General features: G+C 25.4%; 1 protein-coding gene across 5 annotated transcripts in view; it reads left to right on the forward strand.

The window, feature by feature from the left end:
- The first annotated feature begins 3,454 nt into the window (after positions 1 to 3,454).
- LOC135927629 (autophagy-related protein 16-1-like) overlaps positions 3,455 to 22,548 on the forward strand; it is a 115,373-nt gene continuing 96,279 nt past the window's right edge. For all 5 annotated transcript variants that reach the window (XM_065463743.1, XM_065463746.1, XM_065463744.1 and 2 more), the window contains exons 1-5: positions 3,455 to 3,589; positions 3,631 to 3,748; positions 3,789 to 3,924; positions 12,553 to 12,626; positions 12,668 to 12,758. In XM_065463743.1, the coding sequence (XP_065319815.1) occupies positions 3,505 to 3,589; positions 3,631 to 3,748; positions 3,789 to 3,924; positions 12,553 to 12,626; positions 12,668 to 12,758 (504 nt within the window). In that variant the 5' untranslated portion in view covers positions 3,455 to 3,504. The remainder of the gene's footprint in view (positions 3,590 to 3,630; positions 3,749 to 3,788; positions 3,925 to 12,552; positions 12,627 to 12,667; positions 12,759 to 22,548) is intronic.

The following is a 22,548-nucleotide window of genomic DNA, read 5'->3' on the forward strand; positions in this document are numbered from 1 at the left end:
TTATAATATTTATTATCTAAATTTCTTTCATGGTAATTTTTATTTTTAAATCTATTATATTGATTCCTGTTATAATAAATGTCTGTATCACGAAAATAATTATTATTATAATCATTTTTATAAATTTGATAGTGAGAATTATTATTAAAAATTTTTTTTATATTTTTATACGACGTATTTCTATCCATATTTTTACCCTTCTATTATTTCTTACGTGTTTTAGAATTTAAAAAAAAACATAACATTGCAGAATCCTCTTTCATCCAGTTTGACCATGTTCCAATAGCAAAAGTAGCTGAAAAATCTCTGTAAAAGTAGTAAAAAAAAGTCGTTGCCAACATATTAAATTATAGAAGGCAGAAGATAATATAAAAAATGTTATATCTTTATTTTTTTTAAAATTCTTTATTATAAAAATATATCATCAAAACATTTTATCAAAACATATTATATCTTCAAAGTTAAAAAATTTACTAAATACATATCGCTTTAATTATATGTACAAAATTTTATTATAGGTAAAACAAAAATTAAATTATTTACAAGTAAGAAAAGAACAATATTTTAAGGTTATTTTCTTTACAAAATTTATATTCAAGTCAGAAAATAAAAAATAACCTTTAAAACATTTTTTGCAAAACTAAATTTGTAAGTTAAAAGAAAATGACTTTAATATAAAAATATAAAAGTTTTTTTATATTTAACACCATTCGATAATAGAATATGCACCCGTCGTTTTAAATAATATTGAGAAAAACAACACTTGTCTCTCCAAAAGGTGGACGCGGGCCATGAAATAACCCATGACACGATAGGTCACGACAGGTCACGACGTGAGTGCGAATAAAATTTAAATTATTAGGCGTAACTGGGCATGACGGACCTTCCGAAATTTTACCGGCCGTGATTGGGAGAGAATATAAATTTCCCGTGAATCACGGAAATTTCAATTTTAAAATTGTTTTTTATGAATATAAATTTGCAATTTTAAAATTATAAAATATATTTTTTAATTTAATTTGGTACTTTTTTAAAAAAAAAATTTTTTTACATAAAGAAACTTCCTTATTTTTTAAACAACATTTTTTCAAAAAATTATAATGTAATGAAATATAGAAAATCTCTCACCTCTTGTTTAGCAATGGAAATTTGGTAATAAATGTATTTAATTTAAATGTGTTTTATTTTCATTAACATTACTAAAATATTTTATCAATATTCAAAGAATGCCCTGATAATCTGAAAAAGAGGTTTATCTATGGAAACAAAGATTAGTAAAATTTTTTTAACCTTCTAAATATGAAATAATATTAATTAAAACCCTAAAAAACAAGACATCATTTAAATAAAAAATATATTATGCAGCTACTACATAGGCTTAATTCTAAATCTGAATTTAAGTCTTAAGTTTTTAATAGATGAAGAAAAGGTAGATATATATAAAAGACCTTAAAAATGCGAAATAATATAGAATTAGATGATATGCTTAAGTCAATGCCAACTATCATTTATAACTTTTCTCATTCATATTGCACCCATAAAAAGCTATATATTCTAAATAAAACATTTAGAGAATATCTAGATAATTCTGATGAAGAATCAACACCTACTGATGAAAGTTGTGTGGATGAACTTAAAAGATTTATTGTTCATAAAATAAATAACAATGAGAAGAATATTTTTTGGAAGCTGAAAAATTATTTTTCTTTTTTTGAGAAAATTAGCTAGTAAAATTTTATCAACCCCAGCTAGGTCGGATTTAGTGAAAGGTTGTTTTCTATAGTCAATCGCTTATTAAAGGAATAGCGAACACAATTGAAATAAAAAACATGGACATTCTTTTATAAAGATTGATATTCTTTATTTTTTCGAAATAAAAATTTTTATTTATAAATTGTAATATTTTGTGTTATTAATATGGAATTAGAGAAATAAAAACTATGGTAGAATAAATTTAAAAAAAGCATAAAATTATAGCAATGAAATTTTGAAAATTTAACACCGTGAATTTTAGGGCGTAATTATTTTTATTGGCATTATGAGTGGTCGGACCCTGAATAAAAAATAAGATACGCGGCCACCTCCACTTTCAAACATCTATACAATGTAGTAATGCTCCCCCTACATATTTATTCTGTGCGCCACCAGCAACACTTAAAGATCGTTATTGAAACATATCAAAATAGTTTCTTTCCTATTTATATTTCAACACTTCAAAACCAAAAGTCTTCTTGTGCCCATTTTCCCATTTTCTCACCTTTCTTTAATAATTTATACTAGTGCCACTATTTGGGCAAAGTCCTCTCCCAAGCCGGTAATAATAATGTACCATTACTAAAAACCCTACATTTCTACTTTATTATTTAGTTATAATAGACTCGCCTCTCTTCCTCTAAATCTGTGTTCTAAAAATGCATCACCATCACTTCTAACATACTCTTCGACCTCGCCCGCAACCCATTTTCTTTAATCAAACACCTCTTTCAATATCTGTTTATGTTTATGTCACTCCAGTAACCAACATATCATCCATATAATAAAATACCCCTTCCAACCCTTAAATAAGAAATCTCACTTGACACTAAAAAACTGGGGCTGATGTTAATCTATGAAACTATGCAACTCTTTCCGAGTTGGAATTGTTAAAAATTTTCATTTCTTCAGGCGTAGCCCCCAACTGCAATTAGGCATTTAAAATATATTCCTTGAAATAATGTTGTATCAAGTTCATAAAAATGATGAACGACGTTACTTTTATCTCTAACAAACTTCTAATGTGAATGTATTTCTTTTTTTGATGAACGCGTTCGTTTTTACGATATTTTTAAAAATTATTAAAATATTTTGGAAAGGGAGCTCAGTCTCATTTCCAAATTTCTAAAGATGGCTAAAAATAAAAAATATTAGATGAGAAGTTTATCTACCCCCCCCCCCCCCCCCAACCTCCCACCGCAATACGCCACTTATCATAAGACAAGTTAAAATATTTTCCAGCACTTTAAAATATATTATAAGACATGTTAAAATATATTATTAAAGTATAATTATGTTATTTAAATTAAATATACAAGTAATAAAACTATTAGTACTTATTTATTTTTGAAAATAATTTAATAAAGTTCTACCTCAGATATCTAATTTGATTTCCCAAAAAACATTAAAAAAATTAAAAATTTTACTTAAAGAGGAAAAATGTAATGTTATAATAAAGAATTTACCTGATTTCCAATAATTCATTTTAAGATATTTAATGAAAAAGAATAAATTTAAATAAATAATTAAACCTTGAAAATAAAATGTAATAAAATATAATTGTTGTGAAATGACATTTAAACTTTCTAAAAATAAAATTATATATAAAAATGTAATTACATTATTGATCAATAAAATATGAATAAAAATCTCGCCTCAAACCTAAACAAAACTGCCAAAATCATGTCAAGAATATTCACATGTCTAATAGCCATATAGTCTGATATGATAGGTTTTCGGTAATATTTTTTGATGGAATTTCAATCGAATTTATATCACAAAATAATTGAAAGGGATGAACGCGAATTTTTGCCATTTATTGATATAATAGATTCACGTTTATTATTAATAATTATATATATCATATTATATTATTAGATAACAAAGTTCTCACTAATTTTGTACTTTTGAAAAATTATGTATTAGATTTAGAATGTGATATAGGCAAACTTAAGGATGAGAATACTAAACTTCATTTATTTGCTACAAAAAATATGTACATAAACTTAATTATATTAAATATTAATTAAATTTAGATTTCAAAAAGTAGACAATTTAAATGATGATAATGAGAAAGTTGATGGAATTAAAAATGATTATATGTTATCACTCCACACAAAACTATTATTGTTGCAAGAAGAATTGACATATATGTTAAATTATAAAAGAGAGGTTACAGTTTGTATCTCATATTGTTTAATTTATTATACCTTGTATTTTAAGGAGGATAATTATTTAAGTTATTGAATTTCATATTAAGATAACTATTTTAATATTCATATTAAAGTGGTATAGAAAATCTGAAGTTTTTAGAAAATCTTTCAATAAATAATTTATAGCATATGATTTTTAATTTTGAAAGATTTGATTTTGTCAGAATTATATTTAAGCATGTATATAAAGTAACTATTAATTTTAGAAAATTTTTCATTAAATTTTACCTTAATTTTTTAAATATAGATTTATTATTTTAATTTTAAATGTTTACTATTCTAAATTACATGAAATTTAATGTGATTTAGCAAGAGATGCAATAATTGCTCCATTCAAGCTGACAAAAATGGCTTGGTCAAATTTATAGCCAAAAAAATTGGATCAGTTTTGGAGCATGAGCTGAAAAAAAAAATTGGCTCAACCTTGGATTGCCAGCTGAAAATTGGTTCAGCCTTGAACTCGAAATCTCTGTATTATCACTCAAAATTGAAACTTAATAAATAATTATACTTTTATATTATATTTGACTATTGATAAATAAGGATTGATATATTTAATTTATTTGGTCATAAAATTATAACCCAATTTGGTGCTCAGAATATACTTATAAAAACTTTCGCTCATTTCATAATTTATTAAAAATAAATAAAAATTATTATTCAATAAATATAAAAATTTATACCTTCCCTCAATTTTATTAAATAAAAATATTATAAATTCTCCTATTTTAATTTGTTCTATTTTTCTGTTTTGCTTTTGTTTTAAATTTCTATGGAAAATACTAATGTTGTTAAAGTAACTACCTTTTACCAAAAATGTAAGTTACAAATGTAACTGTAAGTAGTTATATTTTAAAAGTTACAAAAGTAACTGTAACTAGTTATATTTTTTGAAATGTAACTGCCAAAAGTAACTAGTTACTTTTAAAAATATATATGTATATATAAATCAAAATAATATATTCCAATAATTAATTTTATTTTAATATGTTTTTTTAAAATAATATAACTATTTATTAAAATTATAATACTATATCTATACTCTATGTAAAAATATATAATTAAAAGAAGAGATATAAAATAAAATAATGTATTGAGGTTTGGTCTGTGGGGCTTAATGACCCATGTATAGATATATATATTTGGATCAAAAAATTTGTTTAATATTCTTTATCGTGGGTATAAGCCCTTTTTGGATCACCTGTGATTAAACTTAACCTTTGCCCTATTGTTTTGAATAATTTTAGGGTTTGGGGTCCAAATGATTCACAGGTGTCTGTACCGGAACACTAAAATGATTATTAAGGTGGCTATATTTATTTGTTTTTGTATTTTCAGCTTTCATGATAGAGTTGAAATAAAAAGATTTGGCAAAATGATCTAGACATGTATAATTCCAAGCGAGGGGTATACCTTGGTTCCAAGGCACTACCGTCATTCCATCAGGGCTGAAGCCAGAGGGTTTCAGTGTAGAAGGAATATTTGCGAATTTCAAGATTCTATTGATAATCGAATTGTTTCACAAAACGAAGACCTTGAGTTTCACAAGGGACACATGATGTTGACGTTACGATTTCACAAAACGAAGACCTATAGCCAGGGATCCGAACCTGAACCGAACCTAAACCGCTAAAAAAATACTAGCCGAACCTGAAGCGAACCGCTATTATGTCTCTGAACCGGTTCGAGCCTTATGATTTTATGCTTATAAAACAATATGTAAGTTATTATTAATATATTGAAAAAATTTCAATTACATTCAAATTATTTTAAAGATTATCATCAATCACATTTGATTGGTAAGTGTCGGTCATATTTTTATAAACTTTAGTATATTGTCATTTTACAACATTTTTTTAAAATATTTTAAGCTTGTAAATTATAATGCTTAGAGAAAAATTAAATACAAAATATTATTATAAATGACACATCAAATCTGATATCATATTGGCAGTGCCGGCTACCCAAGTCAATGTAGAAAGATGCTTTTCAACAATTAAATTTAAACTATCTCCTTATAGTGTAATTTGTGAGAGACGAATTTTGAAAATATATTAATTGTGCGGCTTAATAAAAAAAATTGTAAAATAAATAAAATATTGTTCATATTAAAATTAATCATTGATAAATATTCTTATTTTTATATTTATAAATTAAATATTATTTTATAATGTGCAATTAATTAATAAAAATGAAGGTTTTATACATATGTTTTTTAAATTAATGATAAAATAAAAAAAAAATTTTCCCTATACATAATTCGAATGTAGGTTTGGATACAAAAGTGTTCAAACCGGTTCTTAGAGGTTGGAACCGTACCGATATTTTAATTTTTTACAAACCAAACCTGAACCTTGAACCGTTATTTATATCCGTACCTGAACCCGAACCGAACCTATATTCGTTTCAGTTTGGGTCCCTGCATAGCTATTCTTAGTTCTTCCTCGGTTAATAAACACGCCTAAATTAGAACTAGGTATTGTTTCTAACCATTCATAGCCAGGTTGGCATATGGCTGAGGCTGGTATTATTTGATCCAGCAAAAGAATCGTATTGTTATCATTCTGTATATTAATACTAGGGGTTGGGTTTAAGGGAAGAAAGAGTGATGGAGATTTTCTTTGAACATCTTTGAAGTGTAAGTATTCAACGCAATGCATGTATCAATGGTAAATTCCAGTCTCAGTCTTAAATTTAGATATGATCAGCTTGGAGAATCTTTGCTCCAGAGGTTTAATGCTGCCATATGATGTGGATTCGATAGTATCCAAGTCTCCAAGTGCGTATGGAAATTTAACAATTGGGGATAAAATGGTTGAAATTAAGGATATGGTGGAATGGATACATATACCACCTAGCTTTGATGAAAGGGCAGCTTGCATATTGAAGAGGGAAGAGAATTTGATATTTAAGATAGATTCGAGAGTATTTTTATAATGAACCTCAAGGTCTAATAATATTTCAAGGGACATGAAAATTGTTTGTGAACAAAAGGCATGTATAATTTTAGAAATGAATAAAAAATATTTAAATATATAAAAAGCCTGACGAGCAGGTAAATGTTTTAAATTATTTTTCATTCTATTGAATTTGACAATAAATACATCTCTAAAATGAAATATTTGCCCTCTCAGTTGCTGGTAATATTTATGGAATTTCATATAAATGTATTTTTTTTAAATTTTACTAAATTAGATCATAGAAGAACGACAAAGACTTAGATTATTTTAAATTAAATAATTTTTGAATAAACTACTAAATTAGTAATTACTTTCTAATAAGAAAATTTTTAGGCCCAGCCCGGATTTTTTAAAAATATATTATATTTATTTTTGAGTTTTATAGCTAATAATGGCGATTTCAAATATTTGGTTTTAAAATATACGGTCTGGCCCGGATATTTTAAAAAAAATTTAAGGTTCGGGTTGACTATTTAAAAAAAAATTAAGATACGTCCCGGCCTGTGTACCCTGGCTTAGGGCCAGGCCTGCAGGTCTCTAATAAATATATTCTATTTTCCGATTTTTTTTCGCTTTAAATATTTTTTTATATAAATAAATTGTTAATTTTTTCAAATAATTGTATATAATTATTATATCTTAATTTTTTTTATATTAAATAAATGCGTTCAGTAAATAAATAATGCGTTTATGAATGATGTATAAAGTAAATTATTATGTAACTAGTTACTTTTGAAATATAACGGTAACTAGTTATATTTCAAAGTAACTTTTAACAACACTAGAATATACCAACCCTTATAAACATATTTTTGCCTTTTTATAAATTGGTTCTAATTTTCTGTTTTGTTTTAAATTTCTATAGAAAATACCGTTACATATAAACATATTTTTTACATAATTTTTTTGAGAATTATAATTAATAAAAATTTACAATTACTTCCTTCTTTTTAATTTCATGTTCTTAAATTTGTTATGTTTTAATATTGGAAAATTAGCCCCATATCACATTAACTAATTTATATAAATTTTAAAATGATAAAAACAATCATAAATATTTGTTTTCGTTGACATATTTAAATTACAGTATAAATATGATTTGTTGTAAATCATTTGCATATTTGTAATAACTTTCTTAAAAAATTGTTTAATTTGCTGTTTTTTATTTTTAAATGTTATCAATATGTTATTTTTACAATAATTACAGAAAGTTAAACAATTTTATAAATAAGTCGTTACAAATATATGGAAATTGTATAACAATTCATATTCACACTGTATAAGATTTCAGTAGAAAAAGAATAAACATGTTATCATTAATAATTTTAAGTTGAAAAGGATGTAATGAAATAAAATTAACACCCCCATATGAATTTTATCTATTTAAACAAAAACGGAAAAAAAATTTATTTATCTTGGATGGGGAGGAAAAAAACATAATATTATATCAATTCCTTAATAAAAAATAAACATGATTTTTTATAATTTCTTTTTTAAAACGGAAGTTAAGCAAGATTTTAGAACATTTAGGGAGAAAAATTTGAATTTATAGTGATAGGATATTTTAATTAGCTTTTATTTGATACCCATTGATATATTGTGTTAGTAAAAATTTTCAAGCCTCCAAAGGCCAAGACCCTCTCACTTGGAATAATAATTATGATTATAATCAAAATATAATTAAATTTTCTTTTATTTTGAAACCCATATCAATATTTTGAGTTGATAAAAATATTCCTGACCCCTCAAGACCTAGATCTGCTCATTTAGAGTAATAATTATGACTACAATCAAAATCTAATTAAATAACCTTTTATTTGTCGCCCATATCAATAATTTGCGCTGAACCCTGGGTCTGTGCTTCGGGTTCCTGGAGCAGACCTGAGCACTGGGTCATAAATTTTACGACCAAGCAAATTAAAATCACTATACTCATCCTTATTTTTCATTAGTCAAATATAATATAAAAGTATAATTATTTATTAAGTTCCAATTTAGAATGATTACACAGCAAGCTTCAAGGCTAGCCGATTTTTTCTGTTTGAGCCAAGATGGAGCCGATTTTTAGGCTTACGCTCTAAGGTTGAGCCGGCTTTAGTGGAGTGATTTTGCATCACTAAGCAAGGCAATATTTAGAAAGACCATTATATTTTGGAATAATTCTTAGAGTTTTTATGTCATTTTTTAAAATATATTTACTTGGATGTAAATCCAGGGTTGCCAAACCTCCCAATTTTGTCATAAACCTCCCAAATTTTAATTCTTGCTTACGCCCAAATTTGCTGTCTATTAATTTACTTTCTCCTGTTTTTTTGTAAAATAAATGTAGGCCTTCTTGGGATTTCGTTATAAAATTCTAAAACATAAAATATTTGAAATAAAAACTCAGAGTAGATACTTAAAGTCAACGGTGTGGCCATGATTTATCCATAGGGGGGGGGAATTTTTTTTGGGGAGGGGGCTTTTGCTCCAAACCTCATTTTGTCCGATCTTTGACCAAGTCACTTGTAAAAAAATGTTATATTGTTGATTTTTCTATCTTATATTTATATCATCTACATTAAAGTTGGCTGAACAATTTGAAGTACTAATTCTAAAATATGCAAATGATTTGTTTTATAAGAGTCTGACTTTCACCAGTAAAGCCAGCATAAATAAAAAAATTATAGCAAACCTTACGATTAATAAACAGTTGAAAGCATTATTCTTAAAATTTTAAGTGCTCAATTTTAAATTAATTTAATCCATTTGATAGATAGAAGAGAAAAAATTGGCATTATGCTGGAATGGAAAATATAAAAACTATATATCTAGCATACTTCAATGATGAAGCGTCAAGTTAATACTAGGGAAGCAATTGAAAAATATTTTTTATTAGTCAAACCATTCATAAAATTAAGATTTATAAATAAGCGGAAATCTTCTTTGCTTTTGAGTTTTCAATTCGATTTTCGTCAAATGATTTTAATTGAATCATCAACTGCAAATGAACTGTTTTCTTCATGCCACTAAACTACATACAAAAATTATTCATATCCAAAAATCCTTTATCATTACACATTCCAAACAATTTTCCTTTGGGAATAATAGCCATGACTAACAATATAGAGAATTAGAAAATCAAAATTCTTTTCCAGTTAGCCACTCATATTTTTCTTATTTATTGTTTGAAAATTACAATGCATGTTTTTATTTCTTTTTTTCAAGTTTTATAAAATTGGTTTTGGTCTAAATTTCTTCACATCAAAATTTCTTGAGCTTAATTATATTTTAAAGTAATTTTTAATAATCAAATTGCAATTATTAGACATTTAAATTAATTAATTCTTTTAAAAAAGAAGGATTTTTTTTATTTAAAAAAGAAGAGATAAAAATATAATATAAAAAATTTTTCTTCCTCTTTTATTTAGTAAAAAAATAAGCAGTTTATTTTTTAAACGTAAAATTACACAATTCATTCGCATAATTTTCTCTTTATTTGTTAAAAAACTGGTGAATCAGATATTTTACTTTCGTTTGATGATGGATAAATCAGAAATTAACTTTTCGTCTACAATACTTTTATATTTTATAACCTAAAAATTTTAATTTGATTTTGCCTACCTTATTTTTTATTGTATATCTTATTGACGATTTATTATTTCCCTACAAAACCTGCATTAATAGAATATAAATTACCCTTTTATATATTAAAACTATAAGACCAAGGAGTTGATAAATAGCAGGGCTGCCAGATGGTTTAGTTTAGTAGGGACATCCCACTTGAGTCATTTTTATATTGTGTATACAGGGCAGCAATCCACTTTGCTTCGAGATATAAGGTATAAAAAAAATTCATACAATAATTCCCGTTGTACTTACACTGAAACAGGAGCTAGTTTCCATCCCATATTTTCATATTTATAAGAAAGTACACGAAACAAAATCATATTTTTTTTTTTATCTAAAAAGTATTATTTATATTAAATGATATATCAAAATATTTATAATCTTTAATTCAATAAGATGACTCAATAATGTGATGATAAATTTACTTAAATTGTAAAAATGTTTAAAGATGATTATATTATAGTGAATCTTTATTTTTTAGAATTATATATAAATAATCTTCAAGTTAAGGATAAAATAAAAAATAACGTGAGTGGTCTCTGGTACAGTTATTGTGGATGTTGAACATAAATTAGATAAATTTTTACATTATATAATTCTTCACTATATTATTAATATATATCGAATTTTTTCGCTATATTTGTTTGCCATTATTTTAGTGTACATTATTACTTTTGATGAGGTTTAATATTTTGTGAATTTGTTTTTTGAAATAGAAGCGCTAATACCATAACCATAAAGGCAAAGGTACTCGCTAGGAATTCTCTATTTTCCCTATCGGGCGCAAGCCTTGTCTTACCTATATTGAAGGAAATCGATTATAATCAAAGTCAACGATACCCGAAAGATGCCGAGATTTGATGATATCGTTGAAAATTCCATATAAGTTAGATGGAACGACCGAGCCCGATAAGGGCGCGCCAACTTTATATACAGAGTCACATACCAATAATACGATGGACATAGTTTCCTGTCCGAGGTCTTGGTAGGTAAACAATTCGGGATTTTAAGGCTTTGGGGACCATTGCACGTCGGCTAGTTATTTTTGGATGTCATAGTATTCAGTCATAAAACTAGGTTACATCTGATATTTATGATTCTGGGTTTCGACTGGTATCCGGTGAGGCGATGAGGAGAGTGATCATCATTGTTATTTTTGGATGTCATTTTTGCTGGTTGTTCAGAAGAGAAGATCAAGCCCCTAAGTTCCCTGATTGATGTTTTCTAAGCAGATTGGGAATACGATATTCTTCTTCGGACAGGTAAACTGATCCGGTCACGGAGTTTTCTCAGATCCTCGTTTTTGGCCCTGAAAAGGGAGTATGATTAAAGGTTAGTGAGATATGCGATAAATATTTACTCGGTAAAAATGTGTTAAATAGTGAATATTCAAGGATTAAAAATATATAGTAACTAACGATTAGATCAAAATAAAAATTTAACTCTCATTAGTGATTGGACAAATATAAGAAGATAATGCATTGGATATTGGTTAGCTCTAAAATGGGGGCATCAGGTATAGAAGATAATTTCTTTTCTTACCTTTTGAGGCGGACGATTTCTTGATGCCTTTCTTATGGTGTATGAAGTCTGTTATAGTGCGGGCTGCTGGGAATTTACGAAAGGGTTGATCTTCGGCACTTTTTATCTCTCCATTCAAGTACGCGGAGTAACAAGTGTCATAAGTCATGGCTGTAGAGAATATATCTACAATTTTTTATAATTTAAATTTAGGAATTTTGTTCTATCGCCATATCTAAATAATTTTGAATAAAGTACTCTGGAAAATTATATTTGCATTTTATATAAACTTCCTCCACTTATTTTCATTTTCTAAAATCATTCATGTCTGGAAAACCATAAATACGGGAACTTTATTTTCTCATTATTTTTTAATCATATTAAGGCTTAAGGCAATTTTTTTAAAAATCCAATTGTTTTCATTTAAATTTTTAACCCATTCTCTCTCCATATTCAAAAATTCTAATGCCTATATAATACTCATTTAATAACTTTAGAATATCCTAATTATAGCTGATATGACCAAAAAATTACGCGAAAAAGATGACTATTTGTTAATTAAAGAAGACGAGTAATTAAATTTTATATTGAAAATTACCCAAATTATTTTAGAACAAAAAATAAAGATTCAGATATATTGAAGCTAAAACAAAATAAATTTCAACTGAGTCAATCGTTAAAAGAGTTAGAAGCAACTAATCAGGTTATACATTGCATAATATATTATGAATAGTTAAAAATTTTTTATAACTTTCTTATTTCCTTTCACATGACGACTGTGCTGCAGCGTCCCCAGTTAAAATTTAAAAATATAAAAAATGGCTTAGGATTCTATTTTTCAAAGATAACATCCTATTTTTTAATAATTGTCACCCATTTAGAAAATTATATATTAACTAGTAGATAGCCCGTCAAAAATGACGGGGAATGAAAATCTTCTTACTTTATGTATGTTACCTGTTATTTGAAAATAATATCCAATTTTTATTCTTCTTACTCCCTCATCCATTCAGGCCAGGTTTAATCCATTAAAACCAAGTGCTATGGTTTGAGTAAAAATAAAAAAGCATTTACTTGATAATAACAATATTATTTGTTAAATATTACTGATTACTTACACCTAATATTTAATATTAAAAAAAATTCCCAGGCAAAGTCTAAAGCTATATTAATTATGAAAAATTCTCCCAAGTCCAATGAAAGATCATAATAATTTTGTTAGTTAAGAACTGAAATAAAGTATTTAAATAATCATAATGAATTTAAAATACAATCAAAATTCAGATTTTCATGGGCCTTGGTTTTTTGATCAGGTTAAGCCCAGGCCTGCAAAAAAAATTGTTTTGAGCCATGACCTATAATTAATAATAAAAAAATTCTCAAGCGTCCAAGCTTATAATAATTTTGAAAAATTTTCCCCAAGCCCAGCCCAATATAATTTATAAAAAAAATTTCCAAGCCCAGCCCAACCCATAATAATTTTATAAAAGAATTTTCTCAAACCTGGCCAACCGATATTAATTTAAATTTTTTTCCAAGCCTGGAGATAGGTAAATCTCTAAAAACCATATCTATTTTTTAGTCTATTTTAACCCAGCTCACCCCAACCAAGGCCAACCCATTAAGACTAAGAATGAATACTAATTTTTTGAATAAAAATATATTTAAATTAGATTTTACCTGAGGGCCATATAAATATTCTGTGTTAAATATTACACCTATGCCTAATATTAAAAAAATTCCCAAGCCAGGTCCTCGCACTTGGTTTTCTCAAACCAGCAAAAGACCATAATAATTTTGATAGTTGAGGACTGAAATAAAATATAATAAAAAGTCACAATGCATTTAAAAATACAATCAGAATATGAAAGTTGCATGGGCCTTGGTTGATCAGGCCTTGCCATGTCTTCAAAAGAAATTTTCAGGCCAATTTATAGCCCATATTTAAATTTAAAAATTTACATGAATCTTAGACTATAATAATTATAAAAAATGTTTCTCAAGCTATGTCCAAGTCCATATTAATGGTGAAAAATATTTTCTAAGCCCAGGAAAACCCAAATAATTTATTTTGATCCAGAAAAATAGGTCTGGTGTAAGGGGTTTATAAGAATTAAATGTGTCTAATTTCAAAATTATTATCAAATGAAGGGTAAATATCTGATTTACCTATGATTCTACTGGTGAGCTCCTGGTATTTATATGAAATTCATGAATACATATTAAAGTACCATTCTGAAAATATGTTCATCCTAATTTAAATTTTAAACAAACCAAATGATTTATTACTTATTTACAAAATATAAAATTAAATTTAAGAAATTGTTATTAAATTACAATAGAAAAAATAAAAAGATATGTCTAAGTTAACAACAATCATAGTTAAATTATATATAAGTAAAACAAAAAGTTTATACATTTAATCAAAAATGCTATAATAAGTTATGAATAACATACATTCTACAATTATGAAGTTATAAGTAAATGTATAAAATATTCCTATCTTATGAGGTTTTATGTTAAAAGTTACTTTTGAAACATAACTAGTTACAGTTACTAGTTACATTGGCAAATACATAACTAGTTACAGTTACTAGTTACATTTTTACAAAAGTAACTAGTTATTAGTTACAGTTAATTTCAAAAGTAACTTGTTACACTTTATACATCCTTCATATGCGTATTATTTATTTATTGAATGCATTTATTTAATATAAAAAAAATTAGGATAAACAAAGTATAATTAGTTATTTAAAATAATATACAATTTATTTATATAAAAAAATATCGCAAAATTGAATATTTACATCGAATATAAAAATATATATTTGCATTGAAAAAAAAAACATTTATTTTTCATAAAAATTAGAATCTATGTTTATTTGCTTTTAACAACAAATTAATTTCAAAGTTATTATCTAGGAGACGTGCTCGTTTATCTCCAAAAATGAGCTTACCTAGACTGAATAAGCGCTCTACGGGAGCACTTGATGTTAGAACAACATTATATTTAATAAAGAGTAATTTTAACTTTGGAAAATCGTTATATAAAGAAAAAATGTTGTTATTAGATTTGATAAAGTTTTCTATAAGTTCATTATCCAGAATATTTTAGCACTTTAGGTCAAAAAATCCAACTACATCAAGTGATGTTGGTTTTGAGCATGATTTATTCGTCTGGGATTCACTTTGAGGTATTAAGGTATTTATTAAATTTAAAATTTCCTCCTTTTTTGCTTTATTCCTTTCTTGCCTAATCCAAGGCCAGTCAGTTTTAAATAAAGGGTGAAGAATTGCAGCAATGATGTTGTCATTATCATAAAGATTATTAAATCTATAACATGATATTATTAATTTATAAATAATTATTTGATTTTAGTTACATTTTTTCAATACTAGCTAATATAGTATCCTTTAGAGGTTGACAATATTTTAATCCCTGCACATCTGCCATACATATAAGTATTTGTGTTATTGTTGGGAACAATCAAACATTTTCACAAAATTTTAAATTAATAAATTTAATTTAAAGAATAAATTTAATTTAAAATTAATTTATCACAACATATTAAAAATAAAATTAATTATTTGAATATATCTTTAAAAGTAACTAGTTACTTTTGGCAGTTACATTTCAAAATTTTTAACTAGTTACAGTTACTAGTTACAATTTTAAAAATATAACTAGTTACAGTTATTTTTTAGCCAAAATGTAACTAGTTACAGGTATATAAAAATTTATATTTATTTTGGGGTTATTCTAAAATTTTCCATTATTTTTTATAAAATATGTTAATGATATATTTAGTAAATTTATTTATGTTATTTATTTGTATTTGTAATTTATAATCTAAAAATTTATTCTTGCTAGATAAGTGTTTTATGTTACCAAAGTGTGCTTTGTCCCTTCCATATCTCTCTTATCTTTTCTGAAACCCCAATATAATGGTATAAAATTCTAAATTATACATAAATTCAAGAATTAAAATAGTATTTAAATAAATCTCTTATTACTATTGAATAGGTACTTGCCATTTAAAGTTCTACCTTATTCCTATTGAATTGGTACTTGATGCATTTAAAGTTCTATTTACCCCTAAATATTCAGAAATATGTATAATATTTGGTGTGTATTCAGTGCATTCAATACAGGCAAAATTTTAAAAATGTCAACTATTAATTAATTTATGAAAGTTGCATGGGACATGGTTTTTTGATCAGGCCTGGCTATGTCTGCAATTTTAGACCAATCTATAACCCATATTTAAAATTCAAAAATCTTAAAGCACCTCTATTTTAAATTTTATCCAATATGATTTCCATCACATTTTTAAATTTTGATATTTCTAATACATGCTCACAGTTAGTGTTTTTAATCGTCAAGTCTAGTCGACTTAACCGAAAACTGGAGTCAAGCTCGAGTTGTGAACTCAGGTCTATCAACTTGAGTCGACTAGAGGACAAATAGTTCTATGAACTTAGTCGACTAGAGGACGACTTAGTCGACTAGAGGACGATTACTTCTATGAACTTGAGTCGCCTACTAGAGGACGAATAGTTCTATGAATTTGACTCGTTGACTAGTGGACAATAGTTCCATGAACTTGAATACTAAAGGACGAAGATTTTAAATGAATTATTATTAATAAAACATTTGTTTTTTATTTTTAACTTTAGATTTCCAACTTGAGTCGTTATACGAAATATAATATACTAGAGTCGATTAGAAGACGAATAGTTCTATGAACTTGAGTCGTCGACCAGAGGACGAAGATTTGAAATTAGTTATTATTAATTAATAAAACATTTGTTGTTTTTTTTATTTTTTACTTTAGACTTCCAACTTGAGTCGTGATCGTTAACACGAGTTATATACTTATGCCGACTAGAGAACGAATAAATTATTGGGAATGGGGAAGATCGTGATTTAAAACAATTTAATTTAATATAGCGATACACTTTATACCAACAAGATGTTTATTATAAAAATCGTGAGGGGGGGGATACTGCTTAAAACCTATTCATACTGTGATTTATATTGCCGACTTTTTTTTTAGATGAACCAGAGCTATGTCAAGACAAACAACATTTGTTTTATTGTAGACCTTTTTATTATCGGGATAATTTTTTATCTCACGAAAATAATTTATGCCTGAAATTTTTTTTTCAATAATTAATATAATTTGAATTTATTTTTTGTTTCTTCGAAACACTCCCTTTTTCCTCTTTTTATAAATATATTATTTGTTTTCATGGTACTTTTAAAATAAGATTTGTATTTTATTTTATATTTTTATAATAAAGAAAGTAACATATTTTATTGTTTTATTATGTTATCATATAAAATAATTTTAAATATGATTGTGCAAAAAAAAATTATTAATAAAATATAAGAAATAAATAATTAAATATTATTATTAACCCCCCACACCTCAATAATAACCAATCCCCTCCCCTTGTTTCTTTCTCCCAAAATAAATCTATCTCTTTCAAAATAAATTTTCTTGTTTTTTTCACCATTAACAATATTTATTTAAAAAAAATTTTTTTTTATTTATAAATAAATTTTTGATATGTTCAAACGATTTATATTTTTTAATAAAAAAAGAATAGTAAATAAATCATATATTATAATTGCACATATACAGTAATAATATGATTTGTTATTGTTGTAACACATTTCCATAATGTGAAAAAACATTCTTATATAGTAGTTAAATAACTTTCCATAATTATTGTAAAAACATTTTGATAAAATTTTAAAAAAAATATTTTTGATATAATTTTTTAAAATATTTTTGATATAATTTTTTTTAATAATAAGAGTATTTTTACTTTAATGAAGATTAACGTCAAAGTTATGAATCGAATATAATTTTTTTATGTTTTGGACCCAAGTTCAAGTGGGAAAATGAGAATTTAAAAAAAAATTTTCTAAGATTTTTATTACAATAACATTATTTTAAATGCATTATAAATTTTTTTAAATTTTAATTAAAAACGCGTCTAATTTTTCTTCGTCTATATTAGCACAGCCTATTTTTTATAATTTTTTAATTTACTAAATGTTCTCTTGCAATTACCTCCTCAAATGACAAAATTAAAATGTATTCATATGTCAAAAATAAATTAATGTATGCATTTTGTGCATATTGTAACTTGTAATGATTTCATACACGCCTATTAAACACCTATTACATTTATTATCAAATCATATTGTGATATTCCATCTTCTTCATTTACCTCCTCACTTGTACATATGATATCATCATCCATTTCATTTAATTCTGCTATTAAATTTTGGAATATACTGGTAAATGAACACAATTCGTTATGTAATTTAACTCTCAATATATTTGCGAATTGTGCCAGTTTTTCCAAGGCATTTTCAGAAACCTTTACTATTTATTTCATTAAAATGCCTCATTTAAATTTTTTAACAGGTCCACTCGCACTTTTTAAAATCAAATCTTTCTACGGTACATATTCACTGAAATTTTAATTTGACATGTTTACAATATCTATTTTTACCCAATTGTTTTAAAAAAATTCAAAAATAATTTTGATAATTGTCATTATTCTATGGTACACCTTCACTGAATTTTAATTTAAAATGTTTACTATGTATATTTTTACCCATTTGCCTTAAAAATTCAAAAATAACGATTATGACAATTGTCACTTTTTTATGGTACATAATCACTATTTAAAAAATAACGATGACAAATGCCAGTGCATTAATAATAGTAAAGTTATAAATAACTTACCCTCCCATAGTTTTAATATCTACTAAATGTTATTATTATATTTATTTGAGTCAACACTAGAAGTTTTGGTCGAAAAAAATGATTAGGATAATGGGTGAGAAAAAAAGCAACCCAAACCTTAGATCGTCCTTTAAAAAACGACCCATATTTTGGATCGGATCGAATAAAACGACCAAAACTTTGGGTTGAAGTCGTAAAAAACGACCCGTTTGAGTCTGAGTCGAAAAACGACACAACTATTCGTCTTCTAGTCGATTTAAGTATATAACTCGTATAACGACTCAAGTTGGAAGTTTAAAGTTAAAGAAAAATGTTTTATAAATTAATAATGACTAATTTAAAATCTCCGTCCTTAATTCGACTCAAGTTCATAGAACTATTCATCCTCTAGTCGACTCAACTATATAATTTATATTTACGACTTAAGTTGGAAGTCTAAAGTAAAAAGTAAATAACAGAACAGATATCTTAATTAAAATAACTAATTTGAAATATTCGTCCTCTAGTCGACTCAAGTTGACAGCTCAAGTTAGAAATATTCGTGCTCTAGTCGGCTCAACTATATAATTTGTATTCACGACTCAAATTGGATGTCTAAAGTAATAAAAATGTAAATAACAGAACAAATATCTTAAATAATAATAACTAATTTAAAATATTCGTCCTCTAGTCAACTCAAATTGACGACTCAAGTTCATAGAACTATTCGTCCTCTAGTCGACTCAAGTTCATAGAACTATTCGTCCTCTAGTCGACTCAACTATATAATTATATTTGTATTCACGACTTATGAAAGTCTAAAAAAAGGTGTAAAATACAAAAAATATCTTAATTAATAATAATAAATCTGAAAATGAACTTGAGTTTAAGACTTGAGTTCATAACTCGAGTTCACGACTTGAGTTTGAGTTAGCCGACATATTCGACTAACAACTCAAGACTCTGAGTCCGAGTCGGATGAACTCGACTTTTTAACAACACTATACATTGTACCAATTTTACCTCTTTTACTCTTAAATTTTAATATTTATATAAAATTTATTAATAAGGTATATTTATTACCATACACACAAACTAAATAATTACCCTTCAACATCTATATAATTAATATTTTAAATTTAATTATATTCAAGTTGGTTATATAATTAATATTTTAAATTTATTTATATTCAAGTTGGTGTATGAGCATATGCCTTTGAAACGGGAGGCTCGAGTTCGATTCTCGTAGAGAGAAAAAAATTAACATTACACTATATAGTCTCCTTAAATTTAAAATACATTGGGGAGATACGAAATCGATCGTGTTTTGATTATGGAGATAAAATTAACATTACACTATATAGTCTCCTTAAATTTAAAATACATTAGGGAGATACGAAAACGATCGTGTTATGTTATGATTATGTAGATTATATATATTAGATTAAATTTCTTTCTCCTTTCTTCATATAGTAAAAACTATCAAAACGAACCGGCTTTACAAATCTTCGTGTTTTGGAATATATATACTATTGTTTGACCGAGGTTAGAATAGAATATTGTTTGAATGTGGAATAAATTTATAATTTTAATAATATTTTATAAATAATTTTAATTTAGGGTTTGTCCAAAATATTTATAAATTCGAAAATTTTAAAACTAATAAATAAACATTTTTTAATAAATAAAAATATTGCGTAAATATATTTGTTAAATTTTCATAACTTCATTATTAGGTTTTCTTTAGGTTTTATTAATTTTGAAATATTTGGGACACAACCTTACTTAAAAACCAAGTTGTAATAAATTAATAATAACATCGTAATATTGTACAACCGCTAAAAATAAGTCTAACATGAACTTGGCAGTCGTCAACCGACTTTTAACATGCCTTTATCACCACATTTTCCTCCTTACTTGAGTTAAGACGCTCATCGTAAGAGAGAGACCAATGTCATGAAAACACAAAACAAAAATTTTATTTTTAAGCGCGTTTCAGCTTTATTTATTTTAATAATATTTATTTATTTTCATTGTTATTTATTCATGACCTTATGAAAGTATATACGTGTCCATTAGGTATCAGTCTATAAATGGTTAAAGATTAGGTGTATACCGATACCACTTTTTGGAGGCCGATCCGATATTCAAGATATTGAATTGATATCGGCCGATAACCGATCCGATATCATATCTTCTGTAAAGATACCAATGGTTTTAATTTGTAATATACTTTTTATTAGTATAACATCTATAATTTAATTATACCATAACTTATGTCATTTAAATATATTATAATGATCAGTTATATTTTATATTCAATTCTATTGCCTAAAAGTATATAAAATATTTTTATTATAAATCACTTTTATATAATAAGTAACAACATTAATCTATATACATAATAATTAATAAACAAATATATTATGAAATTTAAATAAATATTTAAAATAATATTTAACATTAATATATCGAAGATTTCTTTTTTAGAAATATTAAAATTTCCAATTTATCAGAAATCAGCCTGCGGCGATGGTAACTTTCAATATCACCAGCTTCACTAAAAACAGATTCTGAAGAGATTATCGCACACTTTTACAGTGAAACGATACACATGTTTAAATATACTATAAAAGGGGGTAAACAAAATAAGATTTTATTTTTAATAGAATAAAGATTGAAATTAAATATGGACAAGCAATTAATTAAGAAGATTTATAGTTGATTAATCATTATAAAAAAAATGTGTTAAAATTTAATTCAAAATAAAAAATTAAAATACTTACATATTAATTATTTTTAATTTTTCTTAAATAATAAAAAAAAATGTTTAATATAGAATCTTTATTATCCAATAGTAATACTAATTTTTCCAATTTAAATGAAAACTCCCAATCTTCGTCGAGAATTCAAAGACCAAAAAGAATACACAAATATTGGAATAAAGAAAAATTAGATATATTTACCAAAATGTTATCAATGCCGGAAGAACAACAAATGTTTGATAAATTTTAAATATAATTTTTATGTATTAATTATTTTATCGAAATTATTATAAAAGTTTATAGTGTTATCATATTTTTATCGAAATAAATGGATATACAAAATAGATTACATTTAAGAAATTCTAAAATATTTTCAAATATTAAAAAGACTTTTTACAAAAAATGATTTAGAATTTTAAATGAAATTTAATCAAATATCTTACTTGAGCATTCTCAAAGAAAATAAGAAAAAAATTCATTTTTCATCACAAATTATATATATGTAACACATTTCTTTTTATAATGATTAATCAACTATTAATCTTCTTAATTAATTGCTTGTCCATATTTAATTTCAATCTTTATTCTATTAAAAATAAAATCTTATTTTGTTTACCCCCTTTTATAGTATATTTAAACATGTGTATCGTTTCACTGTATAAACAGAATGCGCAAAAAATAACAATATGGCAGAATGTTTATTAATTAATTATTATTATTAAAAAATTATGGATTTCGATTTTATTTATAAAAATAAATGATTTTAGATATAACTTTTTTAAAAATTTTATAACATTTTATTTTTGTTATAGACGCCATTTTATATCGGATCGGATCGTCAAATTTTATAATATTGGCCGATAACCGATATTTTAAAATGGGTGAAATATCGGTCCGACCCGATCCGATAAATAATATAGGTGCATCATCCCTACTAAAGATATTTTCTTTTTTCAATATAAATAAAAGTAAATAAAAATCT

The sequence above is a fragment of the Gordionus sp. m RMFG-2023 genome, chromosome 3, assembly GCF_954871325.1.
Source record: "Gordionus sp. m RMFG-2023 chromosome 3, tfGorSpeb1-WG-v2, whole genome shotgun sequence".
NCBI lineage: Eukaryota > Metazoa > Nematomorpha > Gordioida > Chordodea > Parachordodidae > Gordionus > Gordionus sp. m RMFG-2023.